At 34.7% G+C, this 17,761-nt stretch overlaps 1 protein-coding gene across 8 annotated transcripts in view; it reads left to right on the top strand.

Moving 5' to 3' along the window:
- The window catches only part of Camk2d (calcium/calmodulin dependent protein kinase II delta), a 301,476-nt gene that overhangs the window by 93,834 nt on the left and 189,881 nt on the right, over window positions 1-17,761 (top strand). For all 8 annotated transcript variants that reach the window (XM_077803188.1, XM_077803187.1, XM_077803186.1 and 5 more), the window contains exon 3: window positions 4,159-4,218. In XM_077803188.1, coding sequence (XP_077659314.1) covers window positions 4,159-4,218 — 60 coding nt within the window. The remainder of the gene's footprint in view (window positions 1-4,158; window positions 4,219-17,761) is intronic.

The raw sequence follows: 17,761 nt of genomic DNA, 5'->3' as shown, positions 1-17,761 counted from the left end.
ATGTTTTACATATAGCACTTCAAAGTGTATAAGATAATGTTAATCGATGTATTTTCCAGATATATCTTGTGTTTATTTGTTTACTTCTAAATAAGAATATTCTAGAAGTAGTTTACCTTGAGAATAAGGACTTTTTCATGATAAAGATACTTGAAGAACTTATATTTATTTGAAGTATGGATGTATAGTTTTAGATGGTGCTAAAGCTAGAATATCTGTGTAACTATTTGGTCATCCAAATTTAAGGGACACACTACTAGAGCTTCTTCATCCTGTGCTGCTGATTCATCAAGACACCATTTTCCTCTGAGCATTAATAGAAGTATATATACTTAAAATATTTCAAAAAAAAAAAAAGGGGGCAGAGGAGGAAAAAGAAATGAAAGCCACTGCTATGCAAAATTTCTTTTAAGTATATGCCAAAGGTTCTCAAAATCTGAACGGCTGATCTAGGGAGTCCCTGGAACTCTCAGGGGACCTGCAAGATTGAAACTATTTTGAAAATAAAATTAAAACATTGTTACCTAGAGGTGTAGCCCACTGGTAGAGCACTTGCCTAGCATGTGCTGCAAGGGTTTGATCCAGTACTGCAAAAAAGAAAAATTATCTTTGATGAGCCAATTAAAATTATTACTGTTATTAAGTCTTGACCTTTGATTAGGCATCTTTGCAACATTCCACATGACTAAATTGGAAGTATACATGAAATTCCTTTGTTCTGTACTAGTGTACAATGGCTTTCCCAGGGAAAATTCCTGTGCAGTTGTTTGAACTGTGAGCTGAACTAGCTACTTTTTCATGGAACACCATTTTTACTGGAAATCATGACTAAAAAACTATCTGTGCCTATGCAGACTTAGGTACGTGACAGACGTTTTCTGAAAAAGGAACTGAGCCCTTCACTTCAAGCAAAACTGCAACTCTTAGCATTTACTGCTGGTATCACAATTCAAGCTTTCAAACACAAATTTGAATTTTGGAAAACTTGTGTCTGCCCACATGAATTTGGCTGATTCCCAAATTTAAAGATTGTCCTTATGAGATTATTGGTGATATTAACAAATGTTTTGTTTATGATATTATATAATGATATATGTCAACATTAGAAAGGACTATACAAGCCGGGCATGGTGGCACACACCTGTAATCCTAGTGGCTTGGGAAGCTGAGGCAGGAAGATCATGAGTCCAAAGCCAGCCTCAGCAATAGCGAGGCACTTAGCAACTCAGAGAGACTCTGCCTCTAAATAACATACAAAATAGGGTTGGGATGTGGCTCAGTAGTCAAGTGCCCCTGAGTTCAATCTCCAGTACCACCCCCCCCCAAAAAGAAAGGACTATATAATTTACTGAACCAACATTTTCTAAATGGCTTGAGTATCATATTGTAAGATAGTACCTGAGTTAAAGATTCTTTCAAAATACAAGAAAAAAATTTTTTAATGTAATGAAGTACGATTTTATATTAGCATATATAATATTAAAATGTGTTTGATTTAAACATTAAAGTCCATAACCTTGTTTATTTATGGTTCATAAATTTTATTGATGAGGTTGCAGATTTCATGTGACATTTAACTTCAGAAACTACCATGTGTTGAGTTTTGGTAGAATACTACAAGAATAATATCCACAATTATGCAAAAAGGGTATTAAATTACTATGCTTTCCATCTAGATATCTTTGTAAGGTTAAATATTTTTTGCACTTAAACCAAAACAACATATTGCAACAGGTTGAAAATAAAAGCAAATATGAGAAAATAATTATCTGTATTATGCCAAACATCAACAAGATTTTTAAAAAAATCTCCTTTACATTTTGTACAATTGCTCTCTTTTAAGTTTGTTTTTGGGTTTTCTTTATTTATTTGTAGATATAGTATTTGTCATGAAAAATCTGTTTTTGAAGTGGAATTGGAAGATCACATTTTCTACCATCATAGTAAAAGATTGTTTTAGGCAGGAATGTTAAATCAGAGGAAAATTTGAATAAAAAACAGGTGGTTTATGGGTATTAAAGTATCTCTTCACATGCTTACAAGTTACAAAAGAAAAATAAGGAGGAATTGTTTGGTGGAGAAATCAACATCACCTTGAACTGGTGATCAAAGTCAGCCTCTAGTTTGAGGAACATATGGACAAAACGTACCTCCAGATGTGATGGCCTTAGAGAGAGTGTTGCAGCTGAAAATCCACAGGCTAAATCAAATCATGAGCAAACATTTGATGAGACCAAAATATGAAGTTTTCTTTTAAAAAAATACATGGTGACATACTTCAAAAATATCAGGATCAGAAAATACAAGGTATAGAAATGTTGTGAGACTGGATGCTGTATTAGAGGGAGAGAAATACTGAAAGGGCATTATTGTGTTAAGTTGAAAACTGGAATATGGATGGTAAAGCACTCTATCAATGTTGAATTTTCTGGCAAATGTAGTGTGATAGTAAGAAAATACTCTATTTCTTAGGTAATAAACATTGAAATTTTAGGAGCAAAGGGCCTTGATATTTTTAAGTTACTTTCAAATGATACAGAAAAAGTTATATATAAATGTACATTTACATATTTCTGTATACATACATACATTTGATGACATGAATATGTTCACAGAGTGCACAAGGACTCTCTGAACATATTCATGTCATCATATATAATTATATAGACATGTAATTATAACCAAAGTAATTTTTGCTTACAATTATATGTCTATATACCATACAAAGGAACCTAAATGATTTTTAGAATTAGCAAAATATTAATAATAGATGTATATAGATAAATAGTACACAGTTGCTCCTTGTACTATTGATGTTCTGTTAAATATTCAGTAAATTTGAATAATTACCAAATAAGATATCTAAAAATTTAAATGTGGTTACATTTTACAAACTATATAATGAACTTATGATTGTTTTTAAAAATACATATTTAATTTTGGGGGGATTCTTGATAAATTTTGGGTATGAAAGTCACAGAGGCCAAGGACCATTGGTGCACACTGTGGATGGGTAGGTAGGGCTCTTCTCACTATCTCAAGTCTATTTTATGACATTAAGGAGAGCTGATTTGGTAGAACCCATTTACTAATATTATAATCCAGGGCAAGCCAGTTAGTCTCTCTTAACTTTAGTGTCCTTGTATGTAAAGTTCAATCACTTGTTTTGTATACAGACTTTCAAGTAACAAGCCCTCCACAGTGCTATCTTTATGGGTGACCTGTGTGTTTCTGTGTTCTGCCATGTCATTTTGTGATTGGCAAGTAATTTTTGGTTATAATTATATGTCTGTGTGCCATCACAAAGAAACCAAAAAACATTGTCAGGATAGTTCTTTAAAGTACAAGTTTTCATGCCCCTGTAAACAAAATGGTTGGAGACACATAGAAATGTAATGATGAACCTTAAAAAGAAAGTCATATAGGAACCATGCATGGTGATGCTCACCTGTAACCCCAGCTACTCAGGAGGCTGATATAGGAGGAACACAAGTTAGAGGTCAGATGGAGAAAGTTAATGAAACCCCATCTCAGATTTAACAAGAGCTGGGGATATAGCTCAGTAATAAAGTGTTCTTGGGTTCAATCCCTAGTACTGCCAAAGTATAGCAGGTAGAGTTGAGGAAGTAAAGATGAACAAGCAGAGATGTTTGGAAATCCTTGATTTTAGGAAGAGCCTGATACACATAGGAAGTTGAACCAACAATTGTAAGAAAAGTGGTTGATAGAGGATTTGCACAGGAAACACTTTTCCTCTGGGTGGGGGTGGACTATCATGACCTTGTTTAGCCCTGATTCCACTGGCTTTTCAATCTCCAGATATTCATCCTCTCCTCTAAGTGGATATGTCTATATCAAATTAAGTTGTAATGATATTCATTTACAATTAATGTAAGAAAAAATAGTGTTGTTTTGTGTCATTTCTAACATTTCCCCTAGCATCTATACCTCACTCTATTAAGCATAAAACCAGTGAAAAGTATAGAAAATGAGATTGTTGAAATATATGGTGGTCACCTAAATCCAAATTCAAATGATCATCATCAGAGCAAAGTTTTGTGTTGTTTGTTATGCAGTTTGTTGTGTTTTATTCTTTTTTGTTTTATTGTGATTTATTTCTCTGTATTTAAATTTTTTTCTTTTTCCTTTTTAAAACAGATCATCAGAAACTGGAAAGGGAAGCTAGAATCTGCCGTCTTTTGAAGCACCCCAATATTGGTGAGGAAATATTTTTAATGTATTTTAAGTGCTAATTTAACATGGATGTACTATATTGGACCACAATAAAAATGTTAACTTTATTAAGTGGAATATTTACAACTGTTAACTAAAATTAGTTACATTTGATTCTTCATAGTTTTTAATACGATTGTTTATTTTTTGATGCAATTGTTTTTTTTTTGGATGCAATGTTCGAAGCAGGAATGGAAAATTAAAAACTATCTCCACAAATTAAACTAATCTTAGTTTGTGGAAATTAATATATTAATTAAATCAATAGTGTATGGTTCCTGTTGTGCTTAAAATTGACTACATAGCAACCAGTGAAAATACTGAGTGTAATTTGTAGATTAAGTAAATGAAAATTAGATAAACCCTGGCTATATTATATTAGCTTTATTTTAACGACATGTTTTGGAGTCTGTTATGTGAATTAATTCCAGTGTCCCTCTGTGGAGTCATTTGAAATGAAAATGATAATCCCTCACCTCATTTGGAAAATAGTCTTAAAGGTAAAAATAAAACCAGTATACCCATTTTTGGGAAGATATATACAATTTTAAGCAGAACAGGAACCATACACTATTGATTTAATTAATATATTATATATATATACATATATATATTTTTTTTTTCAAGAAGTAGTAATTGGGGTTGGGGATGTGGCTCAAGCGGTAGCATGTTTGTCTGGCATGCGTGGGGTGCTGGGTTCGATCCTTAGCACTATATAAAAATAAAATAAAGATGTTGTGTCCACCGAAAACTAAAAAATAAATATTAAAAAAATTCTCTCTCTCTCTCTTAAAAAAAAGAAGTAGTAATTGTATATAAACTAACAGTTTAAAAAATAATATGTAGTAATGTTGAATAATGTTTTTTATGTATAATTAAGAATTATTCATGTGCTGCTGATGAAGCATGGAGAGACAGAACTTGTGCCATTTATTCAGTCAGCTGATTTCCTTTCCATTTATTCTGTAAGAAGATTATCTTGTATTTATTAATTCTATTCTATAAACTAATAAAATTATTTTACAATATTATCCCTCATGAATTATAAGTAACGTGATAGTTTACACAATTTAAAATGATGAATAATAAAATAAGAAAAAGGGAAGAAACAGCGGAAAGAAAAAAATATATACAGAAGTTAGATTCTGTGACAATTTATTTTAGAAAAACTTTAACTGTCCCACCTCCCTCAGTTTTGTGAACCAAAGTATTTGTGATCTAGAAGTAGTGAGAAAAAAATGATAATGTTATAAAATTTGCAAAATCATTTACTAAGAAGATTTATAGTTCTTTGGTTTTCACATGGAGAACCATTTCAGTACCTATTTCCGACTTGAATTTTTGAGTGTCCTGCATTTAGTGGGTGCATCCTAGGTTCTTAAGTGAATAGATTAACTACTGAGTTAATCTGAAGCATACAGAAGTCTAAAAGGAAACTTCTGATATTGGAAGAGAACAAAGCAACTCTGAAATGTAAATCTACCTGCTTACAAGAGCTTACCCCTGATAAAAGTCTATGGCGTTTCTTGGTCTATGGGCTTGTAGGCAGCCATCTTCTCTCTGTGTGTTCACATGGCCTTCCTTGTGTGTGACATCTGTGTCTTAATTTTTCTTTCTTGAAGGATCCAAATCATGCTGGATTAGAGTTCACACTTATGACCTCATTTTAACTTAATTACCTCTTTATGCCCCTTTCTCCCAAAGACAGTCACATTCTGAGGTACTGAGGTAAAACTTGAATGTATAAATCTGGTGGGATATAATTCAGTTCACAGAATTGGTGAAGAGAAATTGCATAATATTATCCACACTAGTTCAGTACTTTTCTTGCTCAGGTTTAAGAAAAAATGAAAGATTCGTTTGGTGAATTTGCATTTCATATGTGAAAGGATTGTTGTTTGTTTGTTTATTTATTTTTTATTTATGTTAAAAATCCTTCTGTGAAATTCAGTTTCTGTTGATAAGAAAACTAGCTTCCTTCATTTTCCCCCTGGAAGATTGAAGTCAAATATTCTAACAACTCTCAAACTAGACAAGAATGGTTTTCATTTGGACACCACATACAGAATAACATTATCATTAAAAAAGGAAATGTTGTATACTGGGGAAAGTTCTAGTTTTGTGACCTAGACAGCATCATCAACATATACACAGACACAATATGTACTTTTTTTCATGACTCTATAGTGACTAAACAGTTTCTTGGTTACCTCACTTGAAAGTTTTTCCCATCTCAACCGATTTCAGGAGTACAAAAAGAGATATGGGAATTCCAATTCCTTGAATACTAGTAGGATTGGCTTCTAGCCACAGGAGAGACGTTTTTTTTTTAGTGATTCTGTGCTTCAGGACATATAAATCACAGATTAAATTTTGTACAACAGGATCTCAAAAGTCCTAATACAGGAATCCATCTCTATCATTCATTTCCTCAATAAGCTACTGATGGGGAGTACGGGCGGAAAGAAGGCAGACCCATGTCCTTGCCCATATGAGACTGTGCTGTTGCAGGAGATGGAAAATGAATAAAGAAGGTTAGATAGTGATAAACTTAGGGGGAAAAGAGAAAACAGGGAAGGGAAATTCAGAACATCATGGGATTCCAATTTAAATAGCTAGGTAGTACCACATCAATGAGAAGGTGACATTTGAGTAAAGACCTACCAGCCAGGAAGAAGCAAGTCATTCAGTTCTTTTGGGGGTGGGGGACCACATGCAGGCAAAGAAAATAAATAGCCTCTGGAAAGGCCCTGAGGCAGGATCTTGCCAGTGAATTCTACCAAAGCTTTTTATTTAATTACAGAAGTAAGGGTAACTTATTTTTTATTTTGTCTTGGCTATTTTAATTGATGAGTCTCCAAGTCATGTAATCTGGTAATGTAGTATTTACTCCCATAAAGAACAGTGATTTTAAAAGAAAAACAGTGACAATTGTCAAGAAAGTAGGCAAAAGCCAATAAACAGATAGTTTAAAGATAGATGCCATGAATGGTCAGTCAGAATGTGATCCTATGATACCAGGGACAGGCCAGTAGTGTGGTGAGCAGATAGCTTCTGTTCCCTTTGGGATCATTGTACCTAGTTAGTACTATCATTGTACCTAGTTAGCAGTACCCTGTAGATCACCAGCACTTACTACCAAGTCCCACTGCACAGGGAAAATAGCATCTGTCCTTCACTTCCCTGAAAGGCATAGTGCGATGTCTATGTAATGTACGATCCCATCCCCTTCTTCCTTTCCTCTATTTTATTATTTGTTCTGTTATTTTATTCTTTCCTCTATTTTGCTACTTAAGCTCTGTTAAGTTTCAAAACCTCAAGGAAGGAGATACTATTTCTGACAATTTTTCCCCTGTGAAAATTTGCTTTTCATTTTTATGTGTTTTTCTTTTGGCATAGAATCAATAATCTTGAGAACTTGCAGCAAGTAAAAGGTTTCTCCCAAAGAAACACATTTTAAACCAACCTAAAGTGGTAATTTATGAAACCACTTTTTTTTTTTCCCAGGGTTATTTTTTAAGTTTTTCTGATCTTAAAATTCATATACACATTTAACGGAAAATTTAGAAAATACAATGATGTATGAAGATGAAACCAATGAAGACAATTTTTAATTTTTATTTTATACATTTCTACTTTTCATATTAAATCTATGTGTATATGTACATGTATATATATGCATATTTGTGTATGTGTATGTATAAATTTTCAACATTCTCTTGTGCACATTTTCATATCCTTTCCATAGACCATGAGGATTGTCTCACTTGACAAAATTTCCTTTATTTTTAGAACTTTATTTTGTTTATCTTTTTATGTGGTGCCGGAGATCCAACCCAGTGCCTCACATGTGCTAGGCAAGCGCTCCACCACTGAGCTTCAAACCCAGACCTCCACAAAATGAATTGAGTAGCCATTGCCAAGCAGTGTTCTGGGATGTACTCAGTGGTGATGAAGCAGTGATCAAGAGAGATGATGTCTCTCTCTGCTTTCCCATAGCTTTGCTTCCTAGTGTGGAAACAAACCCCATGATAACAATGTAAGGATGATTTTTATGCAGATAATTGAAGGTCAGTTTGCTACCAACAGACTGGATGGCTGTGGTTAAAAAGAAACAGAGCCAGACATTAGTTGAAGGCAGTAAAAACACCCCCCCCCCCCGCCCCTGAAAAGTTGCAACAGGGGAAAGAGCTGAGACTTAGATATCAAGGATGGGGAATGAGGAAGTTGATAAGATATCAAAGCTGGAGGATGAGGAACTTGATCAGATATCAAAGGTGGGGCATGATTTATAGGGTTCTTCACTGTAACTTTCCTAATGAGGCTAGGGACTGAGTCCAAGAACAAGGCTTGGTTGAAGAGAAACCTGTCCAAAGTCTGGTCAAAGTGACATGACAGGCAAATATGACCGTGTAGGTCACATTTAAACTAATATCTGATTGAAGATGAAGCCATCAGTAAAAGCCCATGGAGAAAGCAGTTCAGGCAGAGGGAGCTTCCCTTGTTAGGGGAACAGTGGAGAGACCTGTGGATCGCCTCCCATGGGAGAAAGTGAGAGTGAATGAGCAGGCCAGGTAGGTATCTCATCACAGGGCTTTGTAAATAGGGTTGAGGGGTGTGGGTCCCACTCTGAGTGCCATGGGAAGCCAGTGGAAGGATATTAAGCCAGTGAGCATTATTATACAATTGGCTCTGTCTGCTGTGTGCAAAATGGATTGTAGTCACATGCACACAACCAGGGACAAATAGTGTTCAGTCAGTATGTCATAATCCAGTGTGTACCACTGCAGTGCCCTTCAGCCACATCTTTTGAGGTAAGAATTTAAACACCTCCAGGCTGATTATCTTGAGGGTGGTCCACATAGTCTATGAAAAGCACTCTCATCCTTTTGTTCAATAAATTTGGGAGTACGGGCAATTCCTAAGAAGTTCCATCTTTGTACTCCTCTGGAAAGATTGTAGCTGACACTGAGGTGTTGAAGCAATCTGGAGAGAACCTCTTCTTTGTGTGTTTTTGTTCTTACTTAATTTTTGCTCATTCTATTCATCTTTTAATAAAATTGGTTTATTTTCCCTTGAGATATGGACACTTTTGTGGCAAACCAGAAATGTTGAGCTGTACATCAACATTTCCGTTAATGAAGGGATTCCTTTCAGATATTGAAGTACAATATTTGAGGTAATTGCCAGATTGTTTTCAAAATTACTCTATATTTGAACTAATTTAGTGTTTGACTTTTGATAAGTATTTTTATGGAGGAATTTGTTAAAAAGTGTGGTGAAGCCCAAATAACTAAAAACAGTGAAAGCAACCAGGAAAACTAACAAACAAACATTCATTTAGTCCAATTATGTGAATTTGAAGACACCTGGGCCAGCAAGGGAAAAGAGAAAATAGCAACAACTTTGAGCTGGCTCATCTGATGCCCCAGGTGAGAAGATGTGATACCCACCATATATCCACATAGGCTTTTATTTGTGATGAGAGCGCTCTTTGAGGTAACTTTCCAGCTGGTGGGATGATAAACTCAGTGGCTCGGCTGATCCACTCTCTGAAGACTTTTGTATGTATTCTGTATAGACTGCTGAATGACTGCGATGATTTTTTGAAAGTTTGAAGAAACATTTAACTTTGTAGATCAGCACTAGCTTTGAAAGGCAAACCTTTGTAGATGCAGCTCAGTGAACCTCAGCAGATAGAGAGGGAGTCCAGGGAGGGGCTGAGTGGCCCTATCAGTCTAGTCTGTTACGCCCTGGAACCCCTACTACAATGAATTAACCTTTCTGAAATCACATCATAATTTATGATTACCACATTCCTACCGGCTCTCCTAGCACTACCCCGAAATATATGAGAATGCTCACATGTAGTTTTTAGTAGGCAACAAAAGCCAGCACTAGTGGAAAACCCCCCAGAGTCCGTGGATCCATCTATTCTGCTACTGATACTGATCATCCCCGTCTGCTTTACACCTCTTTGTAGAGCAGAGAAAGTATTTACCTTTTTATTTCTGTCTGAGAATCATTACAGATAATTAGATATTAGATAATGCACTTATTTTAGAGAAGATTAGATATACTTTGGAAGATAATTAATTTAAAGAAACAACTTTGAGCTGGCTCATCTGATGCCTGAGTGTATTATCATGGGCACAGCTTATCAAGGGGTAACTAATTAATCCACTTCATAATGTTTAATAGTTTGTTTCTGAGAGATGTAGTCCCAACAATGGAAAAACATGTTTCACAAAGTTTTGTGTATCATATATTATGTGACATAATATTTATGTATTGTACATGCTATAAAATATGTAAAATATATAATACAGGACATATTGCATATAATCATAATATTGTAATAACAGATCTTGTAGATTACATAGTTGAAACTTTAGTTTTTAACTTTTTAATAATTGAGGAAACAAAAAAAAGCTCTGTGACTTGTCTACAGTCTCAATTCTTTAATGACATTGCCAGTCTTAAATTCCCTCTCTCTCTCTTTGCCATACTGAAAATTGAACCCAGGGCCTCACCCATGGTAGCAAGTGTCCCACCACAGAGCTACACTCCCACCCCTTTTTATTTTGAAAGTCTCCCTAAGTCATCCAAGTTGGTCTCAAACTTGAGATTCTTCTGTCCCAGTCTCCTGAATAGCTGGAATTACAGACGTGTACACCAACACCTGGCCTCAATTCTTGACCATCTCTATAAGCAGATACTGATGTTTATAGACTCTAACTTGGAGCAACAAGATTTAAAAGGTGAGCTGGATGTGGTGGCGCACACACCTAAAATTTTAGAGACTCTGGAGGCTGAAGCAGGAGAGTGGTAAGTCTGAGGCCAGCCTCAGCAATTTGATGAGTCCCTGTTCTCACAATATAAATTAAAGAGAAGTCTGAGAATGTGGTTCAGTGCAAGAGCACCCTTGAGTTAAATCCTAGTACTGCAGAACAAACAAACAAACAAATAAGTAAATAATAAAAGATTAAAGGTATTGGTGTTTTTGTTCCCTTTCAAGGAAAATTTTGAGTTGGTTATGTTTCAAATCAATTCTTTCCCTGATAGGGTAGGCATTAGGTTAAAAGGTTCTAATACTGATGTAACCCTGATATGGAACTGTTATGTTTCAGCAGAATGCTCTGCCTGCACAGGTTTTATTGTTTGACATTTTTAACAGCACATGAAATTCCATATGCTGACAGGTGGAGACTTAAGAATATAGAAAAGCCTTTTCTTTCTATAAAAAGCGGGTTTCCAATGCTCATGAGTGATAATGGCATTTAGGATCTATGTAATATTCTTTCCTTAAAATGTAAAACCAGAAGGGCCCTTACAAATTACTTAGACCAAACTAAGTTCTGTAGATAGAGACTGGAGGTTTTAGTAGCAAAGTCATAGACCCAAGGTCATCCACAGATCTCCAAAGAGATGGTATATCTTATTTTTCTTGACCTTGGAGGTATGAGGTCTTACTTCAGAATAGCTTAACCGTATCTTAGGTGTTTCTGGTCTTCGCAAAATACCATTCCTCAGATTTTTATAAAACAAGATTAACTATCCTTCTTTAATTGTTTGCTCTTTTAACCAATGACTTCATCCAACCCATAAATTATGCCTGTTTATTCCATTCTGCATGCAGTCCTCTTCCAGCTTCCTCGGGTTCTACAAGGAACCAATGCAATCACATTTTAGAAGCTTAAACTCAATAAATATAAAACTCAGGTATGTCCAGTAATTATCTATCAAATGAGCAAGTTTCTTAATGTATCTATCACTGAAATATTTCAGTTTTTGAACCTTTAAAAGAAAGAGTGATGCACAGTGGTGCCCTCCTGTAATCTACAGGCTGAGGCAAGTTCCAGGCCAGCCTCAGCAACTTTGCAAGACCCTGCCTGTCTCAAAAAAAGAAAAGAAAGAAAAATAGTAACAGGAAAGGTGAGCAGAGAATAGTTAGTATAGGGTAAATGTTCATCCGTCAGCTGAAGGAATGACAGTCAAAAGTCTTTTTTGCAGTGATGTAAAGAAGTCAACAATACCCTAAAGAGTACCAGCTTGCACTCTCCATGACAGCTCCCTTTATTTTTATTATGCCTAATGTCACAGTAGTTTGTAATTATATAAGAACAACCAAGTTTTATTGCTGGACTATTTTTCTAGTGACTCTCAAACAAGTAAAAGGTAACAACATTAATCAGTGTAAAAAGGGAAGTACTCTTGTTTAAGTTCAGCTTTTGCTTGATTACATCTCACCTTTATCTTGATTATTTGGTGTAAAGGCTAAATTACTTCCTAGAATATATCACTGACTGTAGAATTGATTATTCTCTTTTAAAAATGGGAGATACAAACAGCAAAAGAGACTTTATTTTTCCTCCAGAAATAAATATTTTCAAAAATTCTCATTCCTGATTATTTTTTATTTTATTTTTTTCACTTGTTCATATAGTATGGCACCAGTGGTGTAGTCCTTAGAATTCTTGATTCAACGTTAAATTCACCATCTTTTTAAGTAAACAATTTATTTAATAGGCAGACAAACTAGAAATATAAAAATTGTATATGCAAGACAATATGGTAAAATCTTTTTGATTCAATTTGGATCTAAGTCTTCTGTTTCTTGTCTCTTTGTAAATTGTCTTCAAATTTTTTGAAAAATATGGAACTTATTTTGAAAAATAAATGAAAAATAATTTATTTCCACTTATTCTCACTGTTCTACACTAGAAATAGTTGGATTTTATTTAAAGCTATGGAGAAAAATGGCCTCTTACAAGTGGACAGTGTGGCTTAGACTTAGTGGATAGTAGACTCTGGTCTATCAATATGTAATATTTCTTTAAATATTTCTCATGATTTGTTTTAAGCCTTTTCATTTCCATCTTGCCCTATTTTCACCACATTTAAGGTATTAAAAGCTTATGATAGTTTTCTGACCTAGGAAATATATGCTTCACTGAAATTTGAAAGGAAAATATCTCCAAACTTTATTAGTACCCCCTTTCTTTGTTATTTTGCTGGATTTTCAGTTTTGTAGAATCCCGTGTCCACTCCCTTTCTACACCATGCATCAGAAGTACTTTAAATCACTTAAAATTATTGTTCTCTTCCCTTTTTTCTGGTTGCATTAATAATTAAAAGAAACTTACCTAACTTGAAATACTTATATGAGGTGAATTACAAAGCCACCCCAAAAAATGAGCTTTGCATCTAGAATTAGTAATAAAATTGCTGTGTTGCGAGGCACTGGCCTAAGTGCTTCCCATGCATTCAGTCTTAGAATTCTCAGCAAACAAATGCCATTCTTATCTCCATTTTACAGACTAGGAATCTACAGCCAGGAGAGGTTGCACAATTGAATCAAGGTCAAGCACTAGTAAGTGGTGCAACTGGAATTCAAACCTGCACATTCTGGCATCACAGCATTCTTCAACACTACTACTCCATTTTGTTCCTAGTTATTGTGTAACTCCTCATCAGCCAAGATATTTTTTACTAAGTAGAGAAAAGAAACTTTTCTTTTGGCAGGGGTACTGGGGATTGAACCCAGAGGTGCTTTACCACTAAGCTACATCCTCAACCCTTTTCATTTTTTTGAGGTGGGTTCTCAGGAAGTTACTTAGGCCCTCACTAAATTGCTAAAGCTGGCCTGGAAATTGTGATACCCTGCCTCAACCTCTCACATTGCCAGTATTATAGACATACACCACCAGATTTGGTTAGAAACTTAAAATTTTATGAAAACTGGTTACAATAATAGTAGATCAAGATCCTTGCCTAAGGAAATTATGCAATTTGTTATTTATCTTTAGCATGGGATTATTATTTAAATACTTATGATAAATACAGATATTATAGAACTAATGATACATAGATACATACATATATACATGTGTGTGTGTGTGTGTATATATATATATATATATATATATATATATATATATATATTTACTTAAAGATGAACACACAGTATCTTTATTTATTTTTTATGTGGTGCTGAGGATCAAACCTAGTGCCTCACACATATGAGGCAAGTGCTTTACCACAGAGCTACATCCCCAGCCCCAGAACTAATTATATTTTAATGACAATTTTTAGTATCTTCATGAAAAAAATTGGCCTTCCATCTAAGTGATCACATTTGACCCTGCATTCATTATTGACTTGCTGTTTGTAAGATAACTTTTTACTCTCCTCTCTAATTGATTAAATTAATAAAATACTTGTTAGAGAACAATAAAGAATTCCAGGGTGTGATAGTGCACACTTGTAATCCCAGTGGCTCAGGAGGCTGAGGCAGGAGAATTGCAAATTCGAAGCCAGCCTCAGCAACTTAGCAAGACCCTAAGAATCTTAGTGAGACCCTGTCTCTAAATAAAATATGAAAAGAACTGGGGATATGGCTCAGTGATAAAGCACTCCTGATTGGATTTCTAATCCCAAAACAAACATTGAAGGCTAAGGAAACAACAAACAATTGTAAATAGTAATATTCTGCAACGTACAACAGGTAGAAGCATTTCCTGTCTGGATTTGATCTATAGTGCATGTATCAATATCACAGCCAGCTCTAATAAGCTCTCCATGAATTTGTGATTGTGTCAGGTTATTGTTTGACATAACATTAAGTTTTTTGATTTTTTTAGTTTAAAAGGCTAATAGCCTATGTTGAAGGAAAAAACCAGATATACACGAATATATGACTTGAATTATTCTCTTGAAATAATTCTTTCACATTTTCACTACAGTATGTTTTCTATGAATAGAAAAAATATTTGGTGAAACCTTTCTCACACTATTGAAGGTTAGTGGTTTTTGTAATTAAGGTTTCAAAGTTTAGTTTTTAGTAGTAGGTTTATTGTGTAAAGGTTTTAGCTAATAATTAGAACAAGAAAAGAAAATTTTCTGCAGCCTACAGTTATTCACCAAAGAAGATGGCAATATTTTTATGAGCACATTATTTTGAAGCATATGATTTTTGTCTTTCATTTGTTCTTTTGAGGAAATGAATGCTTTACTTTTAAATACCTATGTTGACCCTTATTTTATACAAATAATTCTCTTGTAAGAACATCCAGAGTTATCTTTTTTGAATATCAGTGCTTTTGCATATTCAGATGAATTTCTGTTGGATATTTGCAAAAAAACCAACTGTGCTTTAATCTTGTCTATTTTTTATTAGATCAAAATGCTCACTTTTAAATGGAATCAGTAAAGCCATTGTATTTTGATTAACTCCAAAAATATTTCTTAAAAACTTTTAAAAAATGTAGTATAGGAGATATACTGACTTAATGTTTTGCCACTCATTTTTTAAAAAATCTCTGAGACAGTCAATAGATGTGTTTTATATCCACATTTGATTTTGGAATAAAAGAAAATTGTATCTGATTAAGCATAAAGTGAAAGATCAACAAATAAAAGTATACAAGTTGGAAATTGTCAACTATTTCCAATAATTTGCATTAAGTTCAATGAAGCTCAATAGTGCTGTCTTGCAGCTAAAGCACTGCAAGACTACAAAGATGAATGAGAGCTTTTGCTTGATCACAAAGGGTTCAAGGGCAGACTGTTATGAGTGACCTAAAGTATAGTGTGGTTGCATACTAGGTTGGAGTTACTTTTCTTAATATTTATTTTTTAGTTCTAGTTGTCAGTACCTTTGTTTTATTTATTTATATGTGGTGTTGAGGATCAAACCCAGGGCCTTGCACATGCTAGGCAAGCACTCAAGCGCTGAGCCACAACCCCAGCCCCTGGAGTTATTAAAAAGGTGCTGTGGAAGCACTAAGATATAATCCAAGTTGTAATCTAAGACTATTAGCTGAAATTCAACAGATAGTGAATAGAATTTTGCCATAGAAAAGTAGGGATTGGCTCACTAGCATTGTTGAAAAACAGGCCAACGAAAGATAAAGATCAGATGTGAAAGTGCTATCATCCTTGAAAACTATAGAAAATCAGAATGATTCAAGCATGATGTGTGTCAACCATAAAGATTTGTTGAGAATAATAGTGGAGAGTCTACTCTTTCTAAGGGAAGGAATTTGATTTTAATCTGTAGAAAATAGAGTATTATCAAAGATTTATGTAGTTGACTCACATAATTATTAGTTTCTTAAAAGAATAAATTTGGTAGTAAAAAAAAAAAAAGCACAATTCTCAACTGGTGTTGAAAGAGCATTTGAAAGCCTCTGAGATTAAACTGGGTGAGACAGAGGATGAGCTCCAGAACCATGGCTGTGGGGTGTGGGTGGCAAGGAGGGCAAAAGTCTCAGAGATGTTCCTGTAGAATCCGGAGAGCTGGGGCAGTCTACTGTGGCAAATGGAATAGAAGGAGGTTTCTGATTTGGGTGACAAGAAAGATATTGATTCCTTTGACTGAGAATAGGAACAAAGGAGAAATTAGAAATTTAGCTGATTTGATACTTGAGGAAAACATTATTTATTTATTTTTTTTTTACCAATTGGAAAATAATTCATTTTGGCGCACCACGGAGAGAAAAGAAAAAAAAAATATAAATAGCAAACAACACTGCACAAACCCCTGATATTTTACTTGATGACAGAAATTGTAAGCCTTTCAATATCTGCATGTTCTCTTGTGGATGGAAGTGGTTGGCAATGATGACTGTCCCTGGTAGGCGGAGCCTGAGCTCTGATGAAGTCAAGAATAGGCAGGTTGGTTCTCAGAGTATCTTCTGAACAACCAAGATAAGGACTGCAGAAACTCCACTACCTAACTGGTTTAGCATGTCTAGAGTGTTTTACCCCATGTCCACTAGAGTAAGGTTCACTTCTAACTGTTCCCCATCCCTGAAGTATCCTTAGTGGCTCAACTGTTTTCATTTGTGTATCTCCCATGGTCTTTCCTGTGGGATACCACAGAGATTCCTGAAAGCATGGATATATATTTTGATTCATCTATATATGAGGGATGGGGAGAGTGGATAAACCTACCTAGCAGGAAGAGATTATGGTACAAAATGGTTACTTGTAACAATAATGAAAAGTTTTTCTTTAAGAGCAATATCAATTTCTTTAGATATTTTTTTCTCTCTGTATGTGTGTCAAAACTTACTTTACGCCAGGCACAGTGGCACATGCCAGAAATCCTAGCAGTTTAGGAGGCTGAGGCAGGAGGATTGCAAGTTCAAAGCCAGTCTCAGCAAAATTGAGGTGCTAAGCAACTCAGTGAGGCCCTGTCTCTAAATAAAACACAAAATAGGGCTGGGGATGTGGCTCAGTAGTCTAGTGCCCCTGAATTCAATCCCCAGCACCGCCCCCTACCCCCCAAAATACTTTGTATATAAAAAGCTAAAATTCTGTTTTAGATAAATAAAAAGAATTTATATTGGGGCACAAAATACTTGGAAATATGCAAAAAAAAAAAGCAATATTGATTCAAATGTGTTGATTTTGGATAGGGTTACATCAATCTGTACTTCTCTGACTAAAAGAAAATTATCAGGAGTATACATTTTACTTACAGGCTTAATTTTGTTGGAGCTATAATAAAGTTACTATTTTG

Source organism: Urocitellus parryii, chromosome 10 (assembly GCF_045843805.1).
Source record: "Urocitellus parryii isolate mUroPar1 chromosome 10, mUroPar1.hap1, whole genome shotgun sequence".
NCBI lineage: Eukaryota > Metazoa > Chordata > Mammalia > Rodentia > Sciuridae > Urocitellus > Urocitellus parryii.
Note: the sequence above shows the minus strand (reverse complement) of the source record. Positions and strands in the feature narration are given on the sequence as shown.